At 46.6% G+C, this 22,887-nt stretch overlaps 1 protein-coding gene across 3 annotated transcripts; it reads left to right on the forward strand.

The window, feature by feature from the left end:
* Positions 1 to 1,511: 1,511 nt before the first annotated feature.
* LOC135551094 (serine/arginine-rich splicing factor 1B-like) lies at positions 1,512 to 19,787 on the forward strand. 3 transcript variants are annotated; one of them, XM_064982501.1, is made up of 4 exons: positions 1,523 to 1,921; positions 16,820 to 17,016; positions 17,431 to 17,603; positions 18,901 to 19,787. In XM_064982501.1, exons 1-4 carry the CDS (start codon positions 1,710 to 1,712, stop codon positions 19,084 to 19,086), a joined length of 768 nt encoding a protein of 255 aa, XP_064838573.1. In that variant the 5' UTR covers positions 1,523 to 1,709; the 3' UTR covers positions 19,087 to 19,787. The 3 variants fall into 3 exon arrangements, with proteins under 3 accessions (XP_064838574.1, XP_064838573.1, XP_064838575.1); XM_064982503.1 differs by lacking the exon at positions 1,523 to 1,921 and adding an exon at positions 5,733 to 10,378; XM_064982502.1 differs by lacking the exon at positions 18,901 to 19,787 and having other exon boundaries at positions 1,512 to 1,921; positions 17,138 to 17,539.
* Positions 19,788 to 22,887: the final 3,100 nt, after the last annotated feature.

The following is a 22,887-nucleotide window of genomic DNA, read 5'->3' on the forward strand; positions in this document are numbered from 1 at the left end:
GTGGAAACTGAGCGCTGTTATGCTGATAGGGTGCTGTGGACAGCAAAAGAGTGGAAGTACCTGCCTCTGATGTTAAAGGTTGAATATTTGAATGCAGTGTAGTGTAGAACAGAAATGTTTGTTAAATAAGAACTTGTGTGAACTCTCTCCATTCTATTTCTATCTGTAAAGTTTAGAACGATACATGTCACTGAATACAACCAGGCTTTGCAGCAGTCTGAAACCACTGGCGGCAGGGGGAAGTAACCATCACCATGGTGATGTTGAATGTTCATGTTTTTACTTACACGTCTCTTGCACTGTAATAACAGGGTTTGGATTGTTTTTTAATGTATTTATGTTTGGAAAGACGCTTCACTAAAAGCCAATTTATGCTTCATCCGAAAGTGTGGTCGGAGGCGCAATATAGATTGTACGAAGCAATTGCGGAGCCTCCGGTGGCCAAATTGAGCTCCGCACCACATTACCGTGCGCATCAAATTTCGTAACAATCATTGACGTGATTAGATAACAGATGAGGGCGGGAGGTCCTGTATAAACACACTCACTTCCGTCACAAACAGCTCTGCAAAAAAAGTATATTTGCTCTGACTTCTGCAGAGGCCGCATCTTAGTAAATGAGCTAAGATAATATTCGGTTGTGGTCGTTGCAAAATAACTATTTTGGATGCAGCAGTTGTTTGCTAGAATGCTAACGCTCATTGATACTGTATAGGGTGTAGCAAAAGTTAGCCAGAGACATTTTACTAGTGTTAAGTATGATGCAGTTGATTTGCGACGACACAAACATATTAAGCAGGGCTTAATATAAAATGTGTAAAATACTCATAAGCAACATGCAAATAGAGGCTTTATTTTTGCTGCCGTTCTATAATAATTCCCCCTTGTTCTGCCACCAATTTCCTCCAAAAGAGAATGAGGTGGCCAAAGTAAGGGTTGTACAGAGCATTTCATATGCAGCAGCTGTGAAAAGGGTTGAGGATTTGAATGGTGCACCAGAGTCGAGTCCGATGAAGTTGATAGGCCTACACTGCAGGATCCTCACATTTTAAAGGTTAAGAAGGTGGACGTTGTGGCATTTATAGCTAAGAAGGTGGACGTTGTGGCATTTATAGCTGTGGTAATTAATGACACTGCCAAGGTGGACAGAAGGTCCAGGAAGATAGAAATCCTAGTAATTGCTGCTGAGCGGTTCCGTGCGCTGAAAGATTTCACAGCAAAGGAGTTACATGGAATATTGGCAAAAGCAGTTCCATCCTCTCGGGTCCTAGAGCCTGTGGGAGTTTTGTTTGTTTTGGCAATGTACAATTTCATTAGGGCGGATGAAGTTAGTATCACTTACGTATGGATAAAAAAAACAGGGTTTCAAACCGTCCAGTTGATTGCGACAATAGACCGTTTTGTGTGCAGTCCACCATAAACTCCAAAGAAGAAGCAGCCAACTTGGGCGCATCGCCCTCCTGCGGCAATGTTTGCAAACACAGGAGCCTTATCAGTCCGCGCAGGTTCCAAAAACACGCGAGATCTCGGCGCCATTTTGAGAAGTCAGTGAGAGTTGCGGGAATATTTCTAAATTAGCTTGCTAACTCTGTGTGCGCCGTTCACGATTGATTTAGATAATAGATAGCTTGATATTTATACAGCCAATTCTTATATACAGTTACACGGCTTTTCTTCAGTTAGCTAGCTAGGTAAGTAGTAATCTTCGGATGTCGGGGGATAATATGTCGGGCGGCGGGAGCGTGGTTCGTGGCCCAGCGGGAAACAACGACTGTAGGATCTACGTGGGTAACCTGCCGCCTGATATTCGCACTAAAGACGTGGAGGACGTTTTCTACAAGTACGGAGCGATCCGGGATATCGACTTGAAGAACCGGAGAGGAGGACCGCCGTTCGCTTTCGTGGAATTCGAGGACCCCAGGTAGCTAGTTAACGATGCTAACGTTAGCCGCTTTTACAACTCTAACAGCTCGGCGGCAGGTTGCCTAGCCGTTAACAGTGTTGGGCCACTGACCGGGAAGGTTAGTTCGTTATGTGGGTCGCTAAATGACTTAATATGTCAGAGTAAACGGCCCTAGTTTCCTCCCACAACAAGGGGTTCTGTATCAGCCCATGCAATAAACATACTGTCTGTTGGGACACTGGGCTGACAGAAAATGATCACACTACTATATCCGATTAAACTCAATGATTTATGATGGTAAATCGTTGAGTTTAGTCTGCTGGTATCGGCCAAATGTCCCAGTAGAATCCCATGTTACGGGACGAAACTCGAACTGGTGCTTTAGCAATATAGCTACCTCGTGTTGTGTTTAGAGACTGAGGTTAACTGGCAATGCGCGGGGAACCATCCGATTAATGTTCAATAGCAGAGGGGCCGTGGACCTTTGGGAGGCGGTTAAACTTGAACCCTTTATTCAAATCGCCAGCAGATACCGCTGGGCGATGACCTATCACATTGAGTGGTTCCCATGACGAATTTGGCAGCATGGGACCCAGTAGTGTAGCTTTATCATGACGGGCCCCCATTACCACCCATATTTCCCATAAAATTAAAATAATTTTGTTGGTAAGGCTGTGCAGCACGTGGACGGAGGTCAGAAATTAACCCGTGTAAATCCATCAGCACCACGGAAAGCACAAAGCGGTAAAAAAACACCCTATTTTATCTTCTAATAATAGGCAATAGCCTATATTATAAAACATAAATATAAAGATCTATCTCTTGACAGAAACCCAGATGACCCAGTACATGACCCAGAACATGTTCCCTGATGTTATGCATGGAGGCAAAAAAAAGTGCCTGTAGCAAAAACACCAGCAAATCAATGAAGTGGAGCATTCAAACAGATTGCTTAGATGGCAGCATGCCTTTATACAGTATATGATGTGTATGTGTTTAGTATTATTCTTAAAGCCTAGTTAAATGTATTGGCTATGATGACAATGAAATGGCTCAGCAGCCCTGCACCAGAACATCAAATCAAATTTTATTTGTCACATACACATGGTTAGCAGATGTTAATGCGAGTGTAGCGAAATGCTTGTGCTTCTAGTTCCGACAATGCAGTAATAACCAACAAGTAATCTAACTAACAATTCCTAAACTACTGTCTTATACACGGTGTAAGGGGATAAAGAATATGTACATAAGGATATATGAATGAGTGATGGTACAGAGCAGCATAGGCAAGATACAGTAGATGGTATCGAGTACAGTATATACATATGAGGTATGTAAACAAAGTGGCATAGTTAAAGTGGCTAGTGATACATGTATTACATAAGGATGCAGTCGATGATATAGAGTACAGTATATACGTATGCATATGAGATGAATAATGTAGGGTAAGTAACATTATATAAGGTAGCGTTGTTTAAAGTGGCTAGTGATATATTTACATCATTTCCCATCAATTCCCATTATTAAAGTGGCTGGAGTTGAGTCAGTGTCAGTGTGTTGGCAGCAGCCACTCAATGGCCTTGAGATAGAAGCTGTTTTTCAGTCTCTCGGTCCCAGCTTTGATGCACCTGTACTGACCTCGCCTTCTGGATGATAGCGGGGTGAACAGGCAGTGGCTCGGGTGGTGATGTCCTTGATGATCTTTATGGCCTTCCTGTAACATCGGGTGGTGTAGGTGTCCTGGAGGGCAGGTAGTTTGCCCCCGGTGATGCGTTGTGCAGACCTCACTACCCTCTGGAGAGCCTTACGGTTGAGGGCGGAGCAGTTGCCGTACCAGGCGGTGATACAGCCCGCCAGGATGCTCTCGATTGTGCATCTGTAGAAGTTTGTGAGTGCTTTTGGTGACAAGCCAAATTTTTTCAGCCTCCTGAGGTTGAAGAGGCGCTGCTGCGCCTTCTTCACGATGCTGTCTGTGTGAGTGGACCAATTCAGTTTGTCTGTGATGTGTATGCCGAGGAACTTAAAACTTGCTACTCTCTCCACTACTGTTCCATCGATGTGGATAGGGGGTGTTCCCTCTGCTGTTTCCTGAAGTCCACAATCATCTCCTTAGTTTTGTTGACGTTGAGTGTGAGGTTATTTTCCTGACACCACACTCCAAGGGCCCTCACCTCCTCCCTGTAGGCCGTCTCGTCGTTGTTGGTAATCAAGCCTACCACTGTTGTGTCGTCCGCAAACTTGATGATTGAGTTGGAGGCGTGCTTGGCCACGCAGTCGTGGGTGAACAGGGAGTACAGGAGAGGGCTCAGAACGCACCCTTGTGGGGCCCCAGTGTTGAGGATCAGCGGGGAGGAGATGTTGTTACCTACCCTCACCACCTGGGGCGGCCCGTCAGGAAGTCCAGTACCCAGTTGCACAGGGCGGGGTCGAGACCCAGGGTCTCGAGCTTGATGACGAGCTTGGAGGGTACTATGGTGTTGAATGCCGAGCTGTAGTCGATGAACAGCATTCTCACATAGGAATTCCTCTTGTCCAGATGGGTTAGGGCAGTGTGCAGTGTGGTTGAGATTGCATCGTCTGTGGACCTATTTGAGCGGTAAGCAAATTGGAGTGGGTCTAGGGTGTCAGGTAGGGTGGAGGTGATATGGTCCTTGACTAGTCTCTCAAAGCACTTCATGATGACGGAAGTGAGTGCTACGGGGCGGTAGTCGTTTAGCTCAGTTACCTTAGCTTTCTTGGGAACAGGAACGATGGTGGCCCTCTTGAAGCATGTGGGAACAGCAGACTGGTATAGGGATTGATTGAATATGTCCGTAAACACACCAGCCAGCTGGTCTGCGCATGCTCTGAGGGCACGGCTGGGGATGCCGTCTGGGCCTGCAGCCTTGCGAGGGTTAACACGTTTAAATGTTTTACTCACCTCGGCTGCAGTGAAGGAGAGACCGCATTTTTCCGTTGCAGGCAGTGTCAGTGGCACTGTATTGTCCTCAAAGCGGGCAAAAAAGTTATTTAGTCTGCCTGGGAGCAAGACATCCTGGTCCGTGACTGGCTGGATTTCTTCCTGTAGTCCGTGATTGACTGTAGACCCTGCCACATGCCTCTTGTGTCTGAGCCGTTGAATTGAGATTCTACTTTGTCTCTGTACTGACGCTTAGCTTGTTTGATAGCCTTACGGAGGGAATAGCTGCATTGTTTGTATTCAGTCATGTTACCAGACACCTTGCCCTGATTGAAAGCAGTGGTTCGCGCTTTCAGTTTCACGCGAATGCTGCCATCAATCCAAGGTTTCTGGTTATGGAATGTTTTAACCGTTGCTATGGGAACGACATCTTCAACGCACGTTCTAATGAACTCGCACACCGAATCAGCGTATTCGTCAATGTTGTTATTTGACGCAATACTAAACATGTCCCAGTCCACGTGATGGAAGCAGTCTTGGAGTGTGGAGTCAGCTTGGTCGGACCAGCGTTGGACAGACCTCAGCGTGGGAGCTTCTTTTTTTAGCTTTTGTCTGTAGGCTGGTATCAGCAAAATGGAGTCGTGGTCAGCTTTTCCGAAAGGGGGGCGGGGCAGGGCCTTATATGCGTCGCGGAAGTTAGAGTAACATTGATCCAAGGTTTTTCCGCCCCTGGTTGCGCAATCGATAGGCTGATAAAATTTAGGGAGTCTTGTTTTCAGATTAGCCTTGTTAAAATCCCCAACAACAATGAATGCAGCCTCCGGATAAATGGTTTCCAGTTTGCAAAGAGTTAAATAAAGTTCGTTCAGAGCCATCGATGTGTCTGCTTGGGGGGGGGGATATATACGGCTGTGATTATAATCGAGGAGAATTCTCTTGGTAGATAATGCGGTCTACATTTGATTGTGAGGAATTCTAAATCAGGTGAACAGAAGGATTTGAGTTCCTGTATGTTTCTTTCATCGCACCATCTCCGGAGTCTGACCAGAAGACCGCCACGTTTCCCTCTTTTTCGGAGTTGTTTTTTTGGGTCGCTGCATGCGATCCATTCCGTTGTCCTGTTTGTAAGGCAGAACACAGGATCCGTGTCGCGAAAAATATATTCTTGGTCGTACTGATGGTGAGTTGACGCTGATCTTATATACAGAACATGGTTTCCAAAGACAGATCCGGCATAGTCGTAGATTGACAAGAAATGTAAATTCATCTCAATAAAGCTTGATTCATATAGGCTGTCTGGGTAGCATGTCCTGTAAAAAATAAAAGCTTAATCACTCATTTGATTGGTATTCAACGGGCCTTCCGCTCTCCATGGTCCTGATGTTTTCAATGGACAGAATGGCCAAACCACTCAGTCTCTCCTGTCCCATGCTGCTCCTCAGGTATGATTTAATTACCTTCAGTTTGGGAAAGGAGTGCTCGGCACTGGCTCCCATTACAGGCAGTCATAAAAAGGAGCATCGCTGTAACCACTTCCCCAAATGTAGCAGTGACTGAATTGTAATCCACAATGAGCATCTTGGCCAGGTCTTTCACTGTAGTGTGCTTTGCTATTTGCTTCTTAAAACAGGCCCTGAAATAGAGTCATTTGCCAGGGAAGCTTGCTGATATACAGTGCCTTGCAAAAGTATAAAACATTTTTTTCTTCATTTAACCAGGTAGGCCAGTTGAGAACGAGTTCTCATTTACAACTAGGACCTGGCAAAGATAAAGCAAAGCAGTGCGACAAGAACACAGAGTTGCACATAAACAAATGTACAGTCAATAACACAACAGAAAAGAAAAATAAAAAAAAATGTGTTCAGTGTGTGCAAATGTAGAAGAGTAGGGAGGTAAGGCAATACATAGGCCATAGAGGCAAAAATAATTACAATTTATCATTAATACTGGAGTGATAGATGTGCAGATGATGATGTGCAAGTAGGGATACTGAGGTGCAAAGAGGGTAAGTAATAATATGGGGATGAGATAGTCGGGTGGGCTATTAACAGATTGGCTGTGTACAGGTACAGTGATCGGTAAGCTGCTCAGACAGCTGATGCTTAAGGTTAGAGAGGGAGATATAAGACTCCAGCTTCAGAGATTTTTGCGATTCGTTCTAGTCATTGGTATTCACCCCCTTGTTGTTTTTCCTATTTTGTTGCATTACAATCTTTAATTTAAATGGGTTTTTATTTGGATTTCATGTAATGGACATACACAAAATAGTCCAAATTGGTCAAGGGATATGAAAAAAATTACTTGTTTAAAAAAATTATAACTGGAAAAGTGGTGCGTGCATATGTATTCACCCCCTTTTCTATGAAGTCCCTAAATAAGATCTGGTGCAACCAATTACCTTCAGAAGTCACATTATTTAACTAATAATGTCCACCTGTGTGCAATCTAAGTGTCACATGATCTGTCACATGATCTCAGTTTATATACACCTGTTCTGAAAGGCCCCAGAGTCTGCAACACCACGAAGCAAGCGGCGGCACTATGAAGACAAAGGAGCTCTCCAAACGCGTTAGGGGCAAAGTTGTGGAGAAGTATAGATCAGGGTTGGGTTATAAAAAATATCAGGAACGTTGAACATCTCACGAGCATCATAAATCCATCTTTAAAAAATGGAAATAATATGGCACCACAACAAACCTGCCAAGAGAGGGCCGCCCACCAAAACTCACGGACCTGGCAAGGAGGGCATTAATCAGAGAGGCAACAAAGAGACCAAAGATAACCCTGAAGGAGCTGCAAAGCTCCACAGTTTAGATTGGAGTATCTGTCCACAGGACCACTTTAAGCCATACACTCCACAGTGCTGGGCTTTACAGAAGAGTGGCAAGAAAAAAATAAGCAAACACGTTTGGTGTTTGCCAAAAGACATATGAGAGACTCCCCAAAGATATGGAAGAAGGTACTCTGGTCAGATGAGACTAAAATAGAGCTTTTTGGCCATCAAGGAAAATGCTATGTCTGACGCAAACCCAACACCTCTCATCACACGAGAACACCATCCCCACAGTGAAGCATGGTGGTGGCAGCAGCATGGTGTGGGGATATGTTTCACCAGCAGGGACTGGGAAACTGGTCAGAATTGAAGGAATGATGGATGGTGCTAAATACAAGGAAATTCTTGAAGGAATCCTGTTTGTCTTTCAGAGATTTGAGACTGGGGTGGAGGTTCACCATTCAGCAGGACAAGGACCCTAAGGGTACTGCTAAATTAACACTTGAGTGGTTTAAGGGAAACATTTATGTCTTGGAATGGCCTAGTCATGTCTCAATCCAATTGAGAATCTGTGGTATGACTTAAAGATTGCTGTACACAAGCGGAACCCATCCAACTTGAAGGAGCTGGAGCAGTTTTTCCTTGAAGAATGGGCAAAATTCCAGTGGTAAGATGGGCCAAGCTTATAGAGACATACCCCAAGAGACTTGCAGTTGTAATTTCTGCAAAAGGTGGCTCTACCAAGTATTGACTCTAAGGGGGTGAAAAGTTATGCACGCTCAAGTTCTGTTTTTTTGTCTTATTTCTTGTTTGTTTCACAATTAAAAAAAATATTTTACATCTTCAAAGTACTAGGCATGTTGTGTAAATCAAATGATACAAACCCCCCAAAAATCTATTTTAATTCCAGGTTGTAAGGCAACAATATAGGAAAAATGCCAAGGGGGGTGAATACTTTCGTAAACCACTGTATCCAGCTATCCTCTATGCTGCCCAGGACATTTAGAAATATCCAGCTATCCTCTATGCTGCCCAGGACATTTAGAAATATCCAGCTATCCTTTATGCTGCCCAGGACATTTAGAAATATCCAGCTATCCTCTATGCTGCCCAGGATTTTATGTTGAAGCTCAGGTGTTGATGTGCCAGCAGTCTCCAGAAATCCCTGAAACGACTCTGTGATGGTCAGATCTGTGGCGACATTATTTGCATCCCTTATCACTCTCACATAGCGATAAACTCGGCTGAACTGGTCTACTTTGGATACGTCTGGTGTCCATAATAATACAACAAAATGGGGCTTCCTGCATCTCCCTGAATGTCACACTTCACTCGCTCGGCTAAGATATAAATCAGCTCATTTTGGATTTAAGGACTAACGGATCCTGCAGGTCGTTCTAAAAGTTCTTTCAGAACTGGGTCGTGAAATGACAGCGGTGCAATTATACTGACAATATTCTCACTGTTGACCTGCCCCAGCTTTTCACAGTGCTCTCTGAACACCAAATAACATGATGCAAGTGTGAAAGTTACATTAACTAGGCCGTCGGTCCCACTTCCACCTGTTTCTTCAGCCGTCACGATTCTAGCCTCTCCCTGCTCCTCTTCCTCCCCACCCGGCCCGGGGATGTCTGGCCTGACTTGTGCTCAGGGTTGTATCCGCCGATACCTGACAACCTGTATCCTCCTCTAAGTTGCTTCTTCTGGCACGATGGAACAGCTTGGCCTTGGCTCACTTGACCCGCTAAAAGCTGCTGCTGGTGATGATAAACCTACATCCTCTTCTGGTCCCGCTACATTGCTGGCGATGATTAACCTACATCCTCTTCTGGTCCCATTACATTGCTGGTGCTGATAAACCTACATCCTCTTCTGGTCCCGCTACATTGCTTGTGCTGATTAACCTACATCCTCTTCTGGTCCTGCTACATTGCTGGCGACGATAAACCTACATCCTCTTCTGGTCCTGCTACATTGCTTGTGCTAATTAACCTACATCCTCTTCTGGTCCCTCTTCATTGCTTGTGCTGATTAACCTACATCCTCTTCTGGTCCCGCTACATTGCTGGCGATGATAAACCTACATCCTCTTCTGGTCCTGCTACATTTCTTGTTTTAGCAATGGCTGCACTTGAACTGCGTTTGAAAAAGGAATCTAATTTCACTAATATTGATACCACTTTTGCTTTCTCATTTTTGGCCTTCCTCTTTTGGGTGCCACTTTTATGTTGATACATTGCAGATTTTTACATCAGTAATTTTCTATTCTCGACTTTCTCTCTTTTTTTCCCCCGGCCGTTGTCTCTTGATAGCTAGCTCAACTATTGCTTAAAACGATGACAGAAACAATAACATTTTGGAGAGTATTTGCACAATGAATTCCAGAATGCATTTCATTATCTTAACATGGTATTGAAACTATTGAATATTATGATTTCTTTAGCAAATTAATTTGATTTATTGTCATCAATACACTAAAATATCATACTGACTTATGTAGTGACAGAAAACACATTTTGATGGTGAAACCATCAGTGGGATCATTTATCATATAGCCTAGGTTAAATAAATGCTTTCTGGTCAAATCGTAGACGTGATTGACCCGTGTCAACAATTAATACTTGGGCATGGTGGGGAGGTATTCAAATTACATAGGGGACCCGCGGCTCCACAGATCCGGGCCCATGTACGTCGCGAGCCCTGGTGTGGGAGCACCTGCTGAAGCTACGCCACTGATTGGATCCAAGGCTCGAGACTTTATTCAGCAAAGATGTCCGGCAACAATACTGGGATGGAAGCAAATGTAAGTAATTATAACGTCATACCGATCATGCAAAAAAATGTACAGTTGAGAGGAATATGTTAATGTAGAGACAAATGATTATGCATGTTTTTTGGTCATTAAGTAAATTGACAATCTCTATTTTAAAATGCTAGCTGATTAGCATACATTAGGCCAGCTCGCTTGGTAGCTTTAACGCTGGGCGATAACCAACCACAGTGGTTGGCGTAGGGGTCCTGCTAGAATGTATTCCGTTCTGTTAAAAATATAAAGTTTAGTTTCATCAATCAACATTACGTTATTTCAATGTGTGTCCATCGCTAGCTTTAACAAGAGCAATGGATGAGAAATGGATTATTGCTGTGATGGGGTTCCCAGAACTCTGGTGGCACCTTTTTATCTGTAGAGACACAAACGGAATGCAGTGTGGAGGAATGTGGCAGAAGTCTTTGGTGTCCCTGGTGGGTTCCATAAAACATCATGTTTATGTCAATGTTAAATATAATGTCAATATTAGCTAGCTGTCTAGCTAGATGGCTGGCAAGCTAACTAGCTATAAACTTCAGCTAGCATAGCCGATTTTATTGACTTCAAGACACTGAATGGCGTCAATGAAGCCTATGGATTGAGTAGAATATAATGTAATTTTATGGTGCCAAGGATGCAAGTCGTATATAACTACATGTAGTTGTTACCAAGCATGAGTTCCCCACATTGTAGTCTATATAATATATTCACTGATCATGTAGTCTATTCTCTGTGTTACATGCCATTAATGAGTTTCAGATATCACCATGCATTTACATTTCATTCTTCTGTGAGAACATATGATCAATCTATTACCATAATAAGATTAATTTAGATCATATAATGCACCTGGTAAAATATACAGTAAATACAATTTGATAATGTTATAGCGACATTTAATGAATTGTGTTTTTCACCAGTTTTCATTAGAGGAATTTTGTAGGAGAAAGTGGAAGAACCTCAGAGACACCTTTGTCAAGGAAAGAAAGGAGGAGAAGGAGTTGAGGAGTGGGGCAGGAGCAGTGCAACACCGGTCATGGCGCTTCATGGCTGTCATGAGTTTCCTCAACCCCTTTCTTGAGTCCTGCCACACCTGAAGGGGTAAGGGGAGCAACTGACAGCCATGGAGCTCCAGGAGAAGGACAGGGAGAGAAGTAGCAGCGGCAGGAAGAGGAGGAGCAGCAGCAGGAAGAGGAGGAGGAGGAGGAGCAGCAGCGGCAGGAAGAGGAGAAGTAGCAGCAGTAGGAACGGCAGGAAGAGAAGTAGCAGCTGCAGGAGGAAAAGGAGGAGGAGTGGCAAAGAGAAAATGCGGGAGAGACTGAGGAGAAGCATCAGAGAGAAGATAGTGATGGAAGTGGTCAACCACAAGCAACTCAGTGCTCCCTCCCAGTACTGAGCCACAAGCCTCTGTAAAGAAACCAATGACTCTTTTTGAGAAGAGCTTGTAGTAGCAAGTAAGGCATCGATGGTCCACCGTCACCACCACCCACCCAGGCCTGTCTGGATGAGGACAAGCTTTAAAAAAAACTATATAAAAAAAAGTACTCCCATCCATGAAAAGCGTGATCATTGTCAAAAAAGCAGCCGTCAGGTTCCACACCCATAGAATGTTTGCTGAGGGTAATGGTTACAGAATCAATGTTAGTTTAAAGAAACCTTTCGTTTTACATAGTGTTGTCTATGGCACAAGTTGTTGCCGGGGAACAACACCCTCCTTGGAGAAGTAGGAGGTGAAGGTGTCCCGAAAACGGATGGTCTCCCGGGCAACGTTGTTGGCCCCCAACAGATGGTCTCCCGGGCAGCGTTGTTGCCCCCCAACGGATGGTGTCCCGGGCAGCGTTGTTGGCCCCCAACGGATGGTGTCCCGGGCAGCGTTGTTGGCCCCCAACGGATGGTCCCCGGGCAGCGTTGTTGGCCCCCAACGGATGGTCCCCGGGCAGCGTTTTTGGCCCCCAACGGATGGTCCCCGGGCAGCGTTTTTGGCCCCCAACGGATGGTCCCCGGGCAGCGTTGTTGGCCCCCAACGGATGGTCCCCGGGCAGCGTTGTTGGCCCCCAACGGATGGTCTCCCGGGCAGCGTTGTTGGCCCCCAACGGATGGTGTCCCGGGCAGCGTTGTTGGCCCCCAACGGATGGTGTCCCGGGCAGCGTTGTTGGCCCCCAACGGATGGTGTCCCGGGCAGCGTTGTTGGTCCCCACGGATGGTGTCCCGGGCAGCGTTGTTGGTCCCCAACGGATGGTGTCCCGGGCAGCGTTGTTGGCCCCCAACGGATGGTGTCCCGGGCAGCGTTGTTGGCCCCCAACGGATGGTGTCCCGGGCAGCGTTGTTGGCCCCCAACGGATGGTGTCCCGGGCAGCGTTGTTGGCCCCCAACGGATGGTCTCCCGGGCAGCGTTGTTGGCCCCCAACGGATGGTCTCCCGGGCAGCGTTGTTGGCCCCCAACGGATGATCTCCCGGGCAGCGTTGTTGGCCCCCAACGGATGGTCTCCCGGGCAGCGTTGTTGGCCCCCAACGGATGGTCTCCCGGGCAGCGTTGTTGGCCCCCAACGGATGATCTCCCGGGCAGCGTTGTTGGCCCCCAACGGATGGTCTCCCGGGCAGCGTTTTTGGCCCCCAACGGATGGTGTCCCGGGCAGCGTTTTTGGCCCCCAACGGATGGTCCCCGGGCAGCGTTGTTGGCCTCATCCTGGCAACATCCTGCAGTGCAGCAGACTTTTTCTCTGAAATATAAAATATATTTTGATTTGTTTAACAGGTGTGGAGTTGGTGTGTCCTTGCTTTTGACTGGTACTGTGTGTGCATGCAATGTACAGTATGGAAAACATGTCTAAGTCAGTGGAATAAACCTTGTCAGTATGGAACCTAGTAATGAATGGATTGGCAAGGTTTTAGTACTGTCAACCTTCGAAGGTTAGTAGGAAAGTTAATATTTAAACCACTTAAAACAGTGCATTCGGAAAGTTTTCAGACCACTTCTTTTTTTCGTTTTTTCCCACCTTTATTTAACCAGGTTAGCTGGTCGAGAACAAGTTCTCATTTGTAACTGCGACCTGGCCAAGATAAAGCATAGCAGTTTGATACAAACGACAACAGAGTTACACATGGAATAAACAAAACATACAGTCAATAATACAATAGAAAAAAAGAGTGCAAATTAGCTCAAATAAGGGAGTTAAGGCAATAAATAGGCCATGGTGGCGAAGTAATTACAGTATGGCAATTAAACACTGGAATGGTAGATGTGCAGAAGATGGATGTGCAAGTAGAGATACTGGGGAGCAAAATAAATTAATACAGTATGGGGGTGAGGTAGATAGGCTATGAACAGGTGCAGTGATCTGAGCTGCTCTGACAGCTGGTTCTTAAAGTTAGTGAGGGAGATGGGAATCTCCAGCTTCAGTGATTTTGTTTTGCAGTTCGTTCCAGTCAGTGGCAGCAGAGAACTGGAAGGAAAGGCGACCATACGAGAAATTGGCTTTGGGGGTGACCAGTGAGATATACCTGCTGGAGTGCATGCTACGAGTGGGTACTGCTATGGTGACCAGCGAGCTGAGATAGGGCGGAGCTTTACCTAGCAGAGACTTGTAGATAACCTGTAGCCAGTGGGTTTGGCGACGAGTATGAAGTGAGGGCCAGCCAACGAGAGCGTATAGGTCGCAGTGGTGAGTAGTGTTTGGGGCTTTAGTGGCAAAACAATTAGCACTGTGATAGACTGCATCCAGTTTGCTGAGTAGAGTGTTGGAGGCTACTTTATAGATGACATCACCGAAGTCAAGGATCAGTTGAATAGACAGTTTTACGAGGGTATGTTTGGCAGCATGAGTGAAGGAAGCTTTGTTGCGAAATAGGAAGCCAATTCTAGATTTAATTTTGGATTGGAGATGCTTAATGTGAGTCTGGAAGGAGAGTTTGCAGTCTAGCCAGACACCTAGGTATTTGTAGTTATCCACGTATTCTAAGTCAGAGCCGTCCACAGTAGTGATGCTGGATGGCTGGGCAATGATCGGTTGAATACCATGCATTTAGTTTTATTTGCGTTTTAAGAGCAGTTGAAGGCCACGGAAGGAGTGTTGTATGACATTGAAGCTCGTCTGGAGGTTAGTTAACACAGTGTCCAAGGAGGGTCCAGAAGTATACAGAATGGTGTCGCCTGCGTAGAGGTGGATCAGAGAATCACCAGCAGCAAGAGCGACATCATTGATATATACAGAGAAGAGAGTCGGCCCGAGAATTGAACCCTGTGGCACCCCCATAGAGACTGCCAGAGGTCCGGACAACAGGCCCTCCGATTTGACACACTGGACTCTATCAGAGAAGTAGTTGGTGAACCAGATGAGGCAATCATTTGAGAAACCAAGGCTGTTGAGTCTGCCAATAAGAATGTGGTGACTTGACAGAGTCGAAAGCCTTGGCCAGGTCGATGAATACAGCTGCACAGTATTCGGTTATGATATCGTTAAGGACCTTGAGCGTCGCTGAGGTGCACCCATGACCAGCTCGGAAACCAGATTGCATAGCGGAGAAGGTACGATGTGATTCAAAATGGTCAGTAATCTGTTTGTTAACTTGGCTTTCGAAGACCTTAGAGATGCAGGGTAGGATAGATATAGGTCTGTAGCATTTTGGGTCTAGTGTCTCCCCATTCGAAGAGGGGGATGACCACGACAGCTTTCCAATCTTCTGGAATCTCAGACGATACGAAAGAGAGGTTGAACAGGCTAGTAATAGGGCTTGCAACAATTTCGGCAGATAATTTTAGAAAGAGAGGGTCCAGATTGTCTAGCCCGGCTGATTTGTAGGGGTACAGATTTCTCTTTTACCACATTTTGTTGCGTTACAGCCTTATTCTAAAATTGATCAAATAAAACATTTTCATCAATCTACACACACTACCCCATAATGACAAAGTGAAAAACAGGTTATTAGATTTTTGCAAATTTAAACTGTCAACTGTGGGCCCTTTTATAGACGGGTGTGTGCTTTTCCAAATCATGTCCAACCAATTGAATTTACCACAGGTGGACTCCAAGTTGCAGAACCATCTCAAGGATGACCAATGGAAACAGGATGCACCTGAGCTCAATTTCAAGTCTCATAGAAAAGGGTCTGAATACTTATCTAAATAAGGTGTTTCTGTTTTGCAGGTTTTATTAGTTTGCAAACATTTCTAAAAAACCTGTTTATGGGGTATGGTGATGTCATTATGGGGTGTGGTGAGGTCATTATGGGGTGTGGTGATGTCATTATGGGGTGTGGTGAGGTCATTATGGGGTGTGGTGATGTCATTATGGGGTATGGTGATGTCATTATGGGGTGTGGTGAGGTCATTATGGGGTGTGGTGAGGTCATTATGGGGTGTGGTGATGTCATTATGGGGTGTGGTGATGTCATTATGGGGTGTGGTGATGTCATTATGGGGTGTGGTGATGTCATTATGGGGTGTGGTGATGTCATTATGGGGTGTGGTGATGTCATTATGGGGTGTGGTGATGTCATTACGGGGTGTATGGTGATGTCATTACGGGGTGTGGTGATGTCATTACGGGGTATGGTGATGTCATTACGGGGTATGGTGATGTCATTACGGGGTATGGTGATGTCATTACGGGGTGTGGTGATGTCATTATGGGGTGTGGTGATGTCATTATGGCGTGTATGGTGTGTAGTATGATGAGGAACATGTTTTATTTGATCAATTTTAGAATAAGGCTGTAACGTAACAATGTGGAAAAGGGGAACATGTCTGAATACTTCCCGAATGCTCTGTACATGCTTTTATTTGGGTTTCCATGCAAAGCATATGATTTGATGTTTCTTTAAGCCTGCAGCTAGTTACTTGAAATGAGACACACATAATCATACCAAAACATGTTTCAACAGTTGAATTCACTGGCAGAGATTTAAGGTGCCAACAAATGTTATAGTCATCATAAGAATGTTTTACTGTCATGTACAAAAAATCAACTTCACGTTTTTGGGCATTGGCCCACCACCTACTGGTCCGGTCCACAGAGAGACTGGTGGTAAACTGGTCTCCTACTGGTCCGGTCCACAGAGAGACTGGTGGTAAACTGGTCTCCTACTGGTCCGGTCCACAGAGAGACTGGTGGTAAACTGGTCACCTACTGGTCCGGTCCACAGAGAGACTGGTGGTAAACTGGTCTCCTACTGGTCCGGTCCACAGAGAGACTGGTGGTAAACTGGTCACCTACTGGTCCGGTCCACAGAGAGACTGGTGGTAAACTGGTCACCTACTGGTCCGGTCCACAGAGTAAAGCAGAAGAACACTGCTGCTCAACCGATGCTATATTCAACACCTGTGGAACGTCCTGTTCAGAGGAGCTTACGGTGCAGGCAGAGGGAAGTAGCTAACTGTGGAACAATCTCAACCTAACTGTGTCTGTGTGTGTCTATCTATTTGTGTGTGTGTCCCAGGGATGCTGATGATGCGGTGCACGGTCGTGATGGTTATGACTACGATGGTTACCGTCTCCGGGTGGAGTTCCCCCGTAGTGGTCGTGGCGGGGGGAGAGGGGGGATGGGCGGTGGAAGGGGCGGGGGTGACGGTGGAGGACCCAGAGGAAGATATGGACCTCCATCACGACGCTCTGAGTACCGGGTCATCGTCTCCGGTCAGTGTGTGGCTTAGCTCTGTGTTTGTGTCTGGTTCGACTGTCTGCATGGTGGTCTCTCCCCTAGCGGTAGCTGGCAGGACCCCGTCTTTACTGTGCTGTCCTCCTCCCTCCTCTCCAGGACTCCTCCTGCCTTTACTGTGCTGTCCTCCTCTCCAGGACTCCTCCTGCCTTTACTGTGCTGTCCTCTCCAGGTCTCCTCCTGTCTTTACTGTGTTGCCCCTCTACCACCTTCTCCTCCCTCTCCAGGTCTCCTCCTTTCTTTACTGTGTTGCCCCTCTACCACCTTCTCCTCCCTCTCCAGGTCTCCTCCTTTCTTTACTGTGTTGCCCCTCTACCACCTCCTCCTCCCTCTCCAGGTCTCCTCCTTTCTTTACTGTGTTGCCCCTCTACCACCTCCTCCTCCCTCTCCAGGTCTCCCCTCTAGTGGTAGCTGGCAGGACCTAAAGGACCACATGCGCGAGGCAGGTGATGTATGTTACGCTGACGTGTTCCGGGACGGTACCGGCGTGGTGGAGTTCGTACGCAAGGAGGACATGACCTACGCTGTCCGCAAGCTGGACAACACCAAGTTCCGCTCCCACGAGGTAGGTCAAGGGTTAGAGGTCGGGTTGGTCTGGAATCCAAGGAATAAGACTGGGTCTGTGTCCCAGAAGGCATCCTGTTCTCTAAGTCAGGGATCATCAACAAATTACAAATCATTTTGTAGTCTGTAAATTGACTGCAAGAAACACAAACCTATATTGCATTTGGGTAACACTTTACTTGACACCCAGCATCATAACACTGTTATAACCATGTCATAACGGTTAACAGCTTGTCATAACCTGTTTATAATATGATCATAATATGATCATAACACTGGCATGACATATTTACATTTTCCCCAAAAATCTGAGCTAGCTAGCTAATGTTATTCTCCATATCAAGTCAATCTGGCAACATCAAAATTATGACAAAAAATGTTCATACTTTTTTCTAAACAAAAATATATAAACGAAACAGTTTCAATGATTTTACTGAGTGACAGTTCATATCAGGAAATCAGTCAATTTAAATAAATAAATTAGGCCTTAATCTATGGATTTCACATGACTGGGCAGGAGCGTAGCCATGGGTGGGCTGGGGGGGGCTGGCCCTGTTTATCAGTGAGTTTTTCAACCCACAAAAGGGCTTTATTACAGACCAAATACTCCTCTGTTTCATCAGCTGTCCTTGTGGCTGGTCTGACGATCCCACAGGTGAAGAAGCTGGACGTGAAAGGGCTGGTGCGGTTGTGAGGCCGGTTGGACGTACTGCCAAATTCTCTAAAAATATGTTGGAGAAATGAACAAAAATTCTCTGGTAACAGCTCTGGTTGACATTCCTGTAGTCAGCATGCCAATTGTACGCTCCCTCAACTTGAGACATCTGTGATGTTGTGTTGTGACAAAACTGCACATTTTACAGTGGCCTTTTATTGTCCCCCAGCACAAGGTGCACCTATGTAATGATCATGCCGTTTAATCAGCTTCTTGATATGCCACACCTGTCCGGTGGATGGATTATCTTGGCGAAGGAGAAATGCTCACTAACAGATTTGTGAGAAATAAGCTTTTTGTGCCTATGGAACATTTCTGGGATCTTTAATTTCAGCTCATGAAACATGGGACCAACACTTTACATGTTGCGTTTATATTTTTGTTCAGTATAATGATTTGCCTTGTTGTGAAATGTTATTGTATTTCCAAGCCACTGTATAAAATCTTCTTCAGCGCTCATTGAGGATGCATTGAGTAGCTCAGTTGGGCATCAGTTCTAAAACACATTTTCAAAACTAGAACTGTACACTGGGATGTGCGTCTCGGGCAACTTTCTCTCCCCTCTGTGTGTGTGTGTGTGTAGGGAGAGACTGCCTACGTGCGTGTGAAGGTGGATGGACCTCGCAGCCCCAGTTACGGACGCTCCCGCTCTCGTAGCCGTAGCAACGGGCGTAGCAACAGCCGCTCACGCAGCTTCTCACCGCCGCGACGCAGCCGGGCCTCTCCACGCTACTCGCCACGACACTCACGCTCCCGCTCCCGCACCTAGATACACACACACCTCCAGGAACCCCAGCCCAGCAGACCCCAGCCCAGGGAGAGGGATGTGAGATCATCAGACCAGGAGACTCAAGACAGACGCCCTCCGGTGGATCTTCTAATGTGTTACATCATTCTACCGTTCTGCTGTTCCTCTTGCCTCGCCTTCCTCTTCTTGTTCTTCTTCCCCTCCCTCTGTTCTTTCATCCCCTTGTTTTTGGTCTAGTTTGCCACAGATGTTATTATATTTTTGTTTTATTCATGATCTCTGTTCTCTTTTGTATCTGCCCCACCCCCTCCTCCATCTGCCTCCTGTCTCTTTACAGTCCTGCACTCCCATCTCCTTGTCCCCCTCCTATCTCTTCTCTCTCTCCCGCTCCCCACTCTCTTTGTCTTGGTGTTATGGCTGCTGGGGGGGAAGGGAAGGTGTCATGCTGTGTGGAGGGATGGGGTGGAAATGGGAAAGAGGGAGGTTTTTTCTTTTGTGTTGATGGAGGGATGGTTTGATTGTGTTCTGATAGGCTTTTGGGACACAGGAACAGAGTCTGAATTGGCTCGGAAACAGGAAACAGTTTATATTAGCATTAACAGGAGGATGAGGAGTCAAATAACCAGCCAATGCGATGACGACAGTCTTTCACCCAAATAGCTTTCCGACCTGTTTATTTTTATGATCCAGTTATAACTGTTAATAAATGTTTTAAAACGGCAGCCTGTACTTTACTGTAAACTCAATACACAAGTTTAGCTTTTGCCCTTCCCTCTCCTTCCTTCTCTCCTCTCCTTCCTTGGGCCCCCCCCCTCTCCTCTCCTTCCTTGGGTCCTCTCCTTCCTTGGGCCCCCTCTCCTCTCCTTCCTTGGGTCCTCTCCTTCCTTGGGCCCCCCCCTCCTCTCCTTCCTTGGGTCTCCTCTCTCTCCTCTCCTTCCTTTGGTCCCCCCCTCTCTCTCCTCTCCTGCCTTTGGTCCTCCTCTCCTTCCTTTGGTCCCCCTCTCTCCTTCCTTGCCCCCCCCCCTCTCCTCTCCTTCCTTGGGTCCCCCTCTCCTTCCTTGGTCCCCCCCCTTCCTTGGGTCCCCCTCTCTCTCCCCTTGGGTCCCCCCCTCTCTCCCCCTTCCTTGGGTCCCTCTCCTCTCCTTCCTTGGGTCCCCCCCTCTCTCTCCTTCCTTGGGTCGCCCCCTCTCCTCTCCTTCCTTGGGTCGCCCCCTCTCCTCTCCTTCCTTGGGTAGCCCCCTCTCTCCTTGGGTCGCCCCCCCTCTCCTTCCTTCGGTCCCCCCCTCTCCTTCCTTGGGTCCCCCCTTTCTCTCCTTCCTTGGGTCCCTCCCTCTCTCCTTCCTTGGGTCCCCTTCCTCTCCTCTCCTTCCTTCGGTCCCCCCTCTCCTTCCTTGGGTCCCTCCTGTCTCTCCTTCCTTGGGTCCCCCCCTCTCTCCTCTCCTTCCTTGGGTCCCCCCCTCTCTCCTCTCCTTCCTTGGGTCCCCCCCTCTCTCCTCTCCTTCCTTGGGTCCCCCCCTCTCTCCTCTCCTTCCTTGGGTCCTCCCCTCTCTCCTCTCCTTCCTTGGGTCCCCACCTCTCTCTCCTCTCCTTCCTTGGGTCCCCTCCTCTCCTTCCTTGGGTCCCCCTCCTCTCTCTCCTCTCCTTCCTCTGGTTTTCTATACACTTGCTTGTCAGAGCATAGCATGTCTCCTTTTCATCCACACTGGTGACAGTTTTGTATCATTTTATTTTTTATATATACTAAATATTTACTATAAAATAGTGTGTCCGTAATGGCATCACTGATTGGTTGGTTGTATTTTCTCTAGTCTTGGTTCAGTCAGATAACTTGTTTTTAAAATCAGGCAAGTCTTTTTTCATAGCTGACAGTCTGTTTATAGTGTGGCGTTTGCTGTATCAGGCGGAGTGATTCTAACCTGTTACTCCTTCCCTCTCTGTTGGTTTTGGGATCTGTCTCAAGGAGGGCTGTGATTGGAGGAGGGCTCTCTGTCTCCCCATCCCGGAGCCAATCAGACCATCAGGATCAGAGCAGGATTCAGGATTAGGATTAATGATGGAGAGAAAGGAAACCCGGATCGGGACCCCGGCCCCAGTCCACTGGAACCTATAAACTAGACCTTACTCAATTGGCTCTAAAACACACTAAATTCAGTTTTTAGTATTTTTTTGCCCATGTGGAACCTCCAGCACCCGCCTGGGATCCAGTAGTTTTTTGGGTTTAAAAGAGGAGCTCAAAGCTGGGAGCAAAACCAGGAGTCTCAGGATGGAGGCGCGCGCGTAAGGAGAGCGGTAACTAGAGGAGTCTGGGAGGAGGGATCGAGGTGGCCGGGGGGGTGGGGGTGGTATGGGAGGAGGGAGCGATGTGGGGGACTGAGGGAGGGTCATGTTTTTTAAGGTTTCCTCAGTAAGTTATGAGGATGATGGGATTGTTTCTCCAGTTGGTCACTTTTAATGTTTCAGCTCTTTCAATAAAGTCTGCCTTCTACTGTAGCAACAGTCTCTGTTTCCCTGTTTCAGCAACATGCACAGGACAAACAACACTTCACATATGTACAACATATCACAGGACATCGTTAAAAGTTATGACAGACATATAGATCACTACTGTTAGTGTGGGGTTATGGTTTATAGTCTGTTAAGGAATCTGATGCTGGTTTGTTCTGCAGAGACAAGACATCTGTACCATCCATCCAGTAGCCACCATGTTGTATTATAGACCTGTAGAATGATAAGAGAAGTATCTTCAGACAGACAAACTATATCTAGAAATCTGTATCAGTCCCTCTGAATGTATGCATCTTAAGTAAGTATTTCACTGTAAGGTTTACACCTGTTGTATTCGGTGCATGTGACAAATAACATTTGATTTGTTTGCCTCCCTGCCTGTCTGTCCGTCCCCTCTGCCTGACAAGGTCTGTCTGCCTGCCTGTCTTTCTACCACCTTTTTCCCAGCTGATCATAATTGTATCAGTTCGGGATAAATCACCTTCATGCCCGTCTCTCACCCGGGACACGGTGCATTCTGGGTGGAAACAAGATGCGGGCTGGAGCGCGCTAGTGAAAATGAACGCAACACGCGGTGGGAGTCGGAATAGCCAATCAGATCGTCAATGCAGTGCGGGGGGGCGTGGCATGTAAGTACCGGTAAATACAGAACTCCGCTCGAAACACGCACAACGGAGGTGAGAAAGACAGACGTCCAGACAGAACTGCGTTGTTCAACGCGTCTACTAAGCATAAGCAACAGCAGCAAGAGGGTGAGCGACGTTACATTTCTGTCTCTTCTGTTCTGCATGGAGCTGTGTTGAAACGGTATAGTCTGGTATATGAAATCAGCTTTGTTGAAACGCTATGGTCTGGTATATGAAATCAGCTGTGTTGAAACGGTCTGGTATATGGAATCAGCATGGTCTGGTATATGGAAGCAGCTGTGTTGAAACGGTCTGGTGTATGGAATCAGCATGGTCTGGTATATGGAAGCAGCTGTGTTGAAACGGTCTGGTGTATGGAATCAGCATGGTCTGGTGTATGGAATCAGCATGGTCTGGTGTATGGAATCAGCATGGTCTGGTGTATGGAATCAGCATGGTCTGGTGTATGGAATCAGCTGTGTTGAAACGGTATGGTCTGGTGTATGGAATCAGCTGTGTTGAAACGGTCTGGTGTATGGAATCAGCATGGTCTGGTGTATGGAATCAGCATGGTCTGGTGTATGGAATCAGCATGGTCTGGTGTATGGAATCAGCTGTGTTGAAACGGTATGGTCTGGTATATGGAATTGGCTGGGTTGAAACGGTATGGTCTGGTATATGGAATTGGCTG

The sequence above is a fragment of the Oncorhynchus masou genome, chromosome 12, assembly GCF_036934945.1.
Source record: "Oncorhynchus masou masou isolate Uvic2021 chromosome 12, UVic_Omas_1.1, whole genome shotgun sequence".
Taxonomy (NCBI): domain Eukaryota; kingdom Metazoa; phylum Chordata; class Actinopteri; order Salmoniformes; family Salmonidae; genus Oncorhynchus; species Oncorhynchus masou.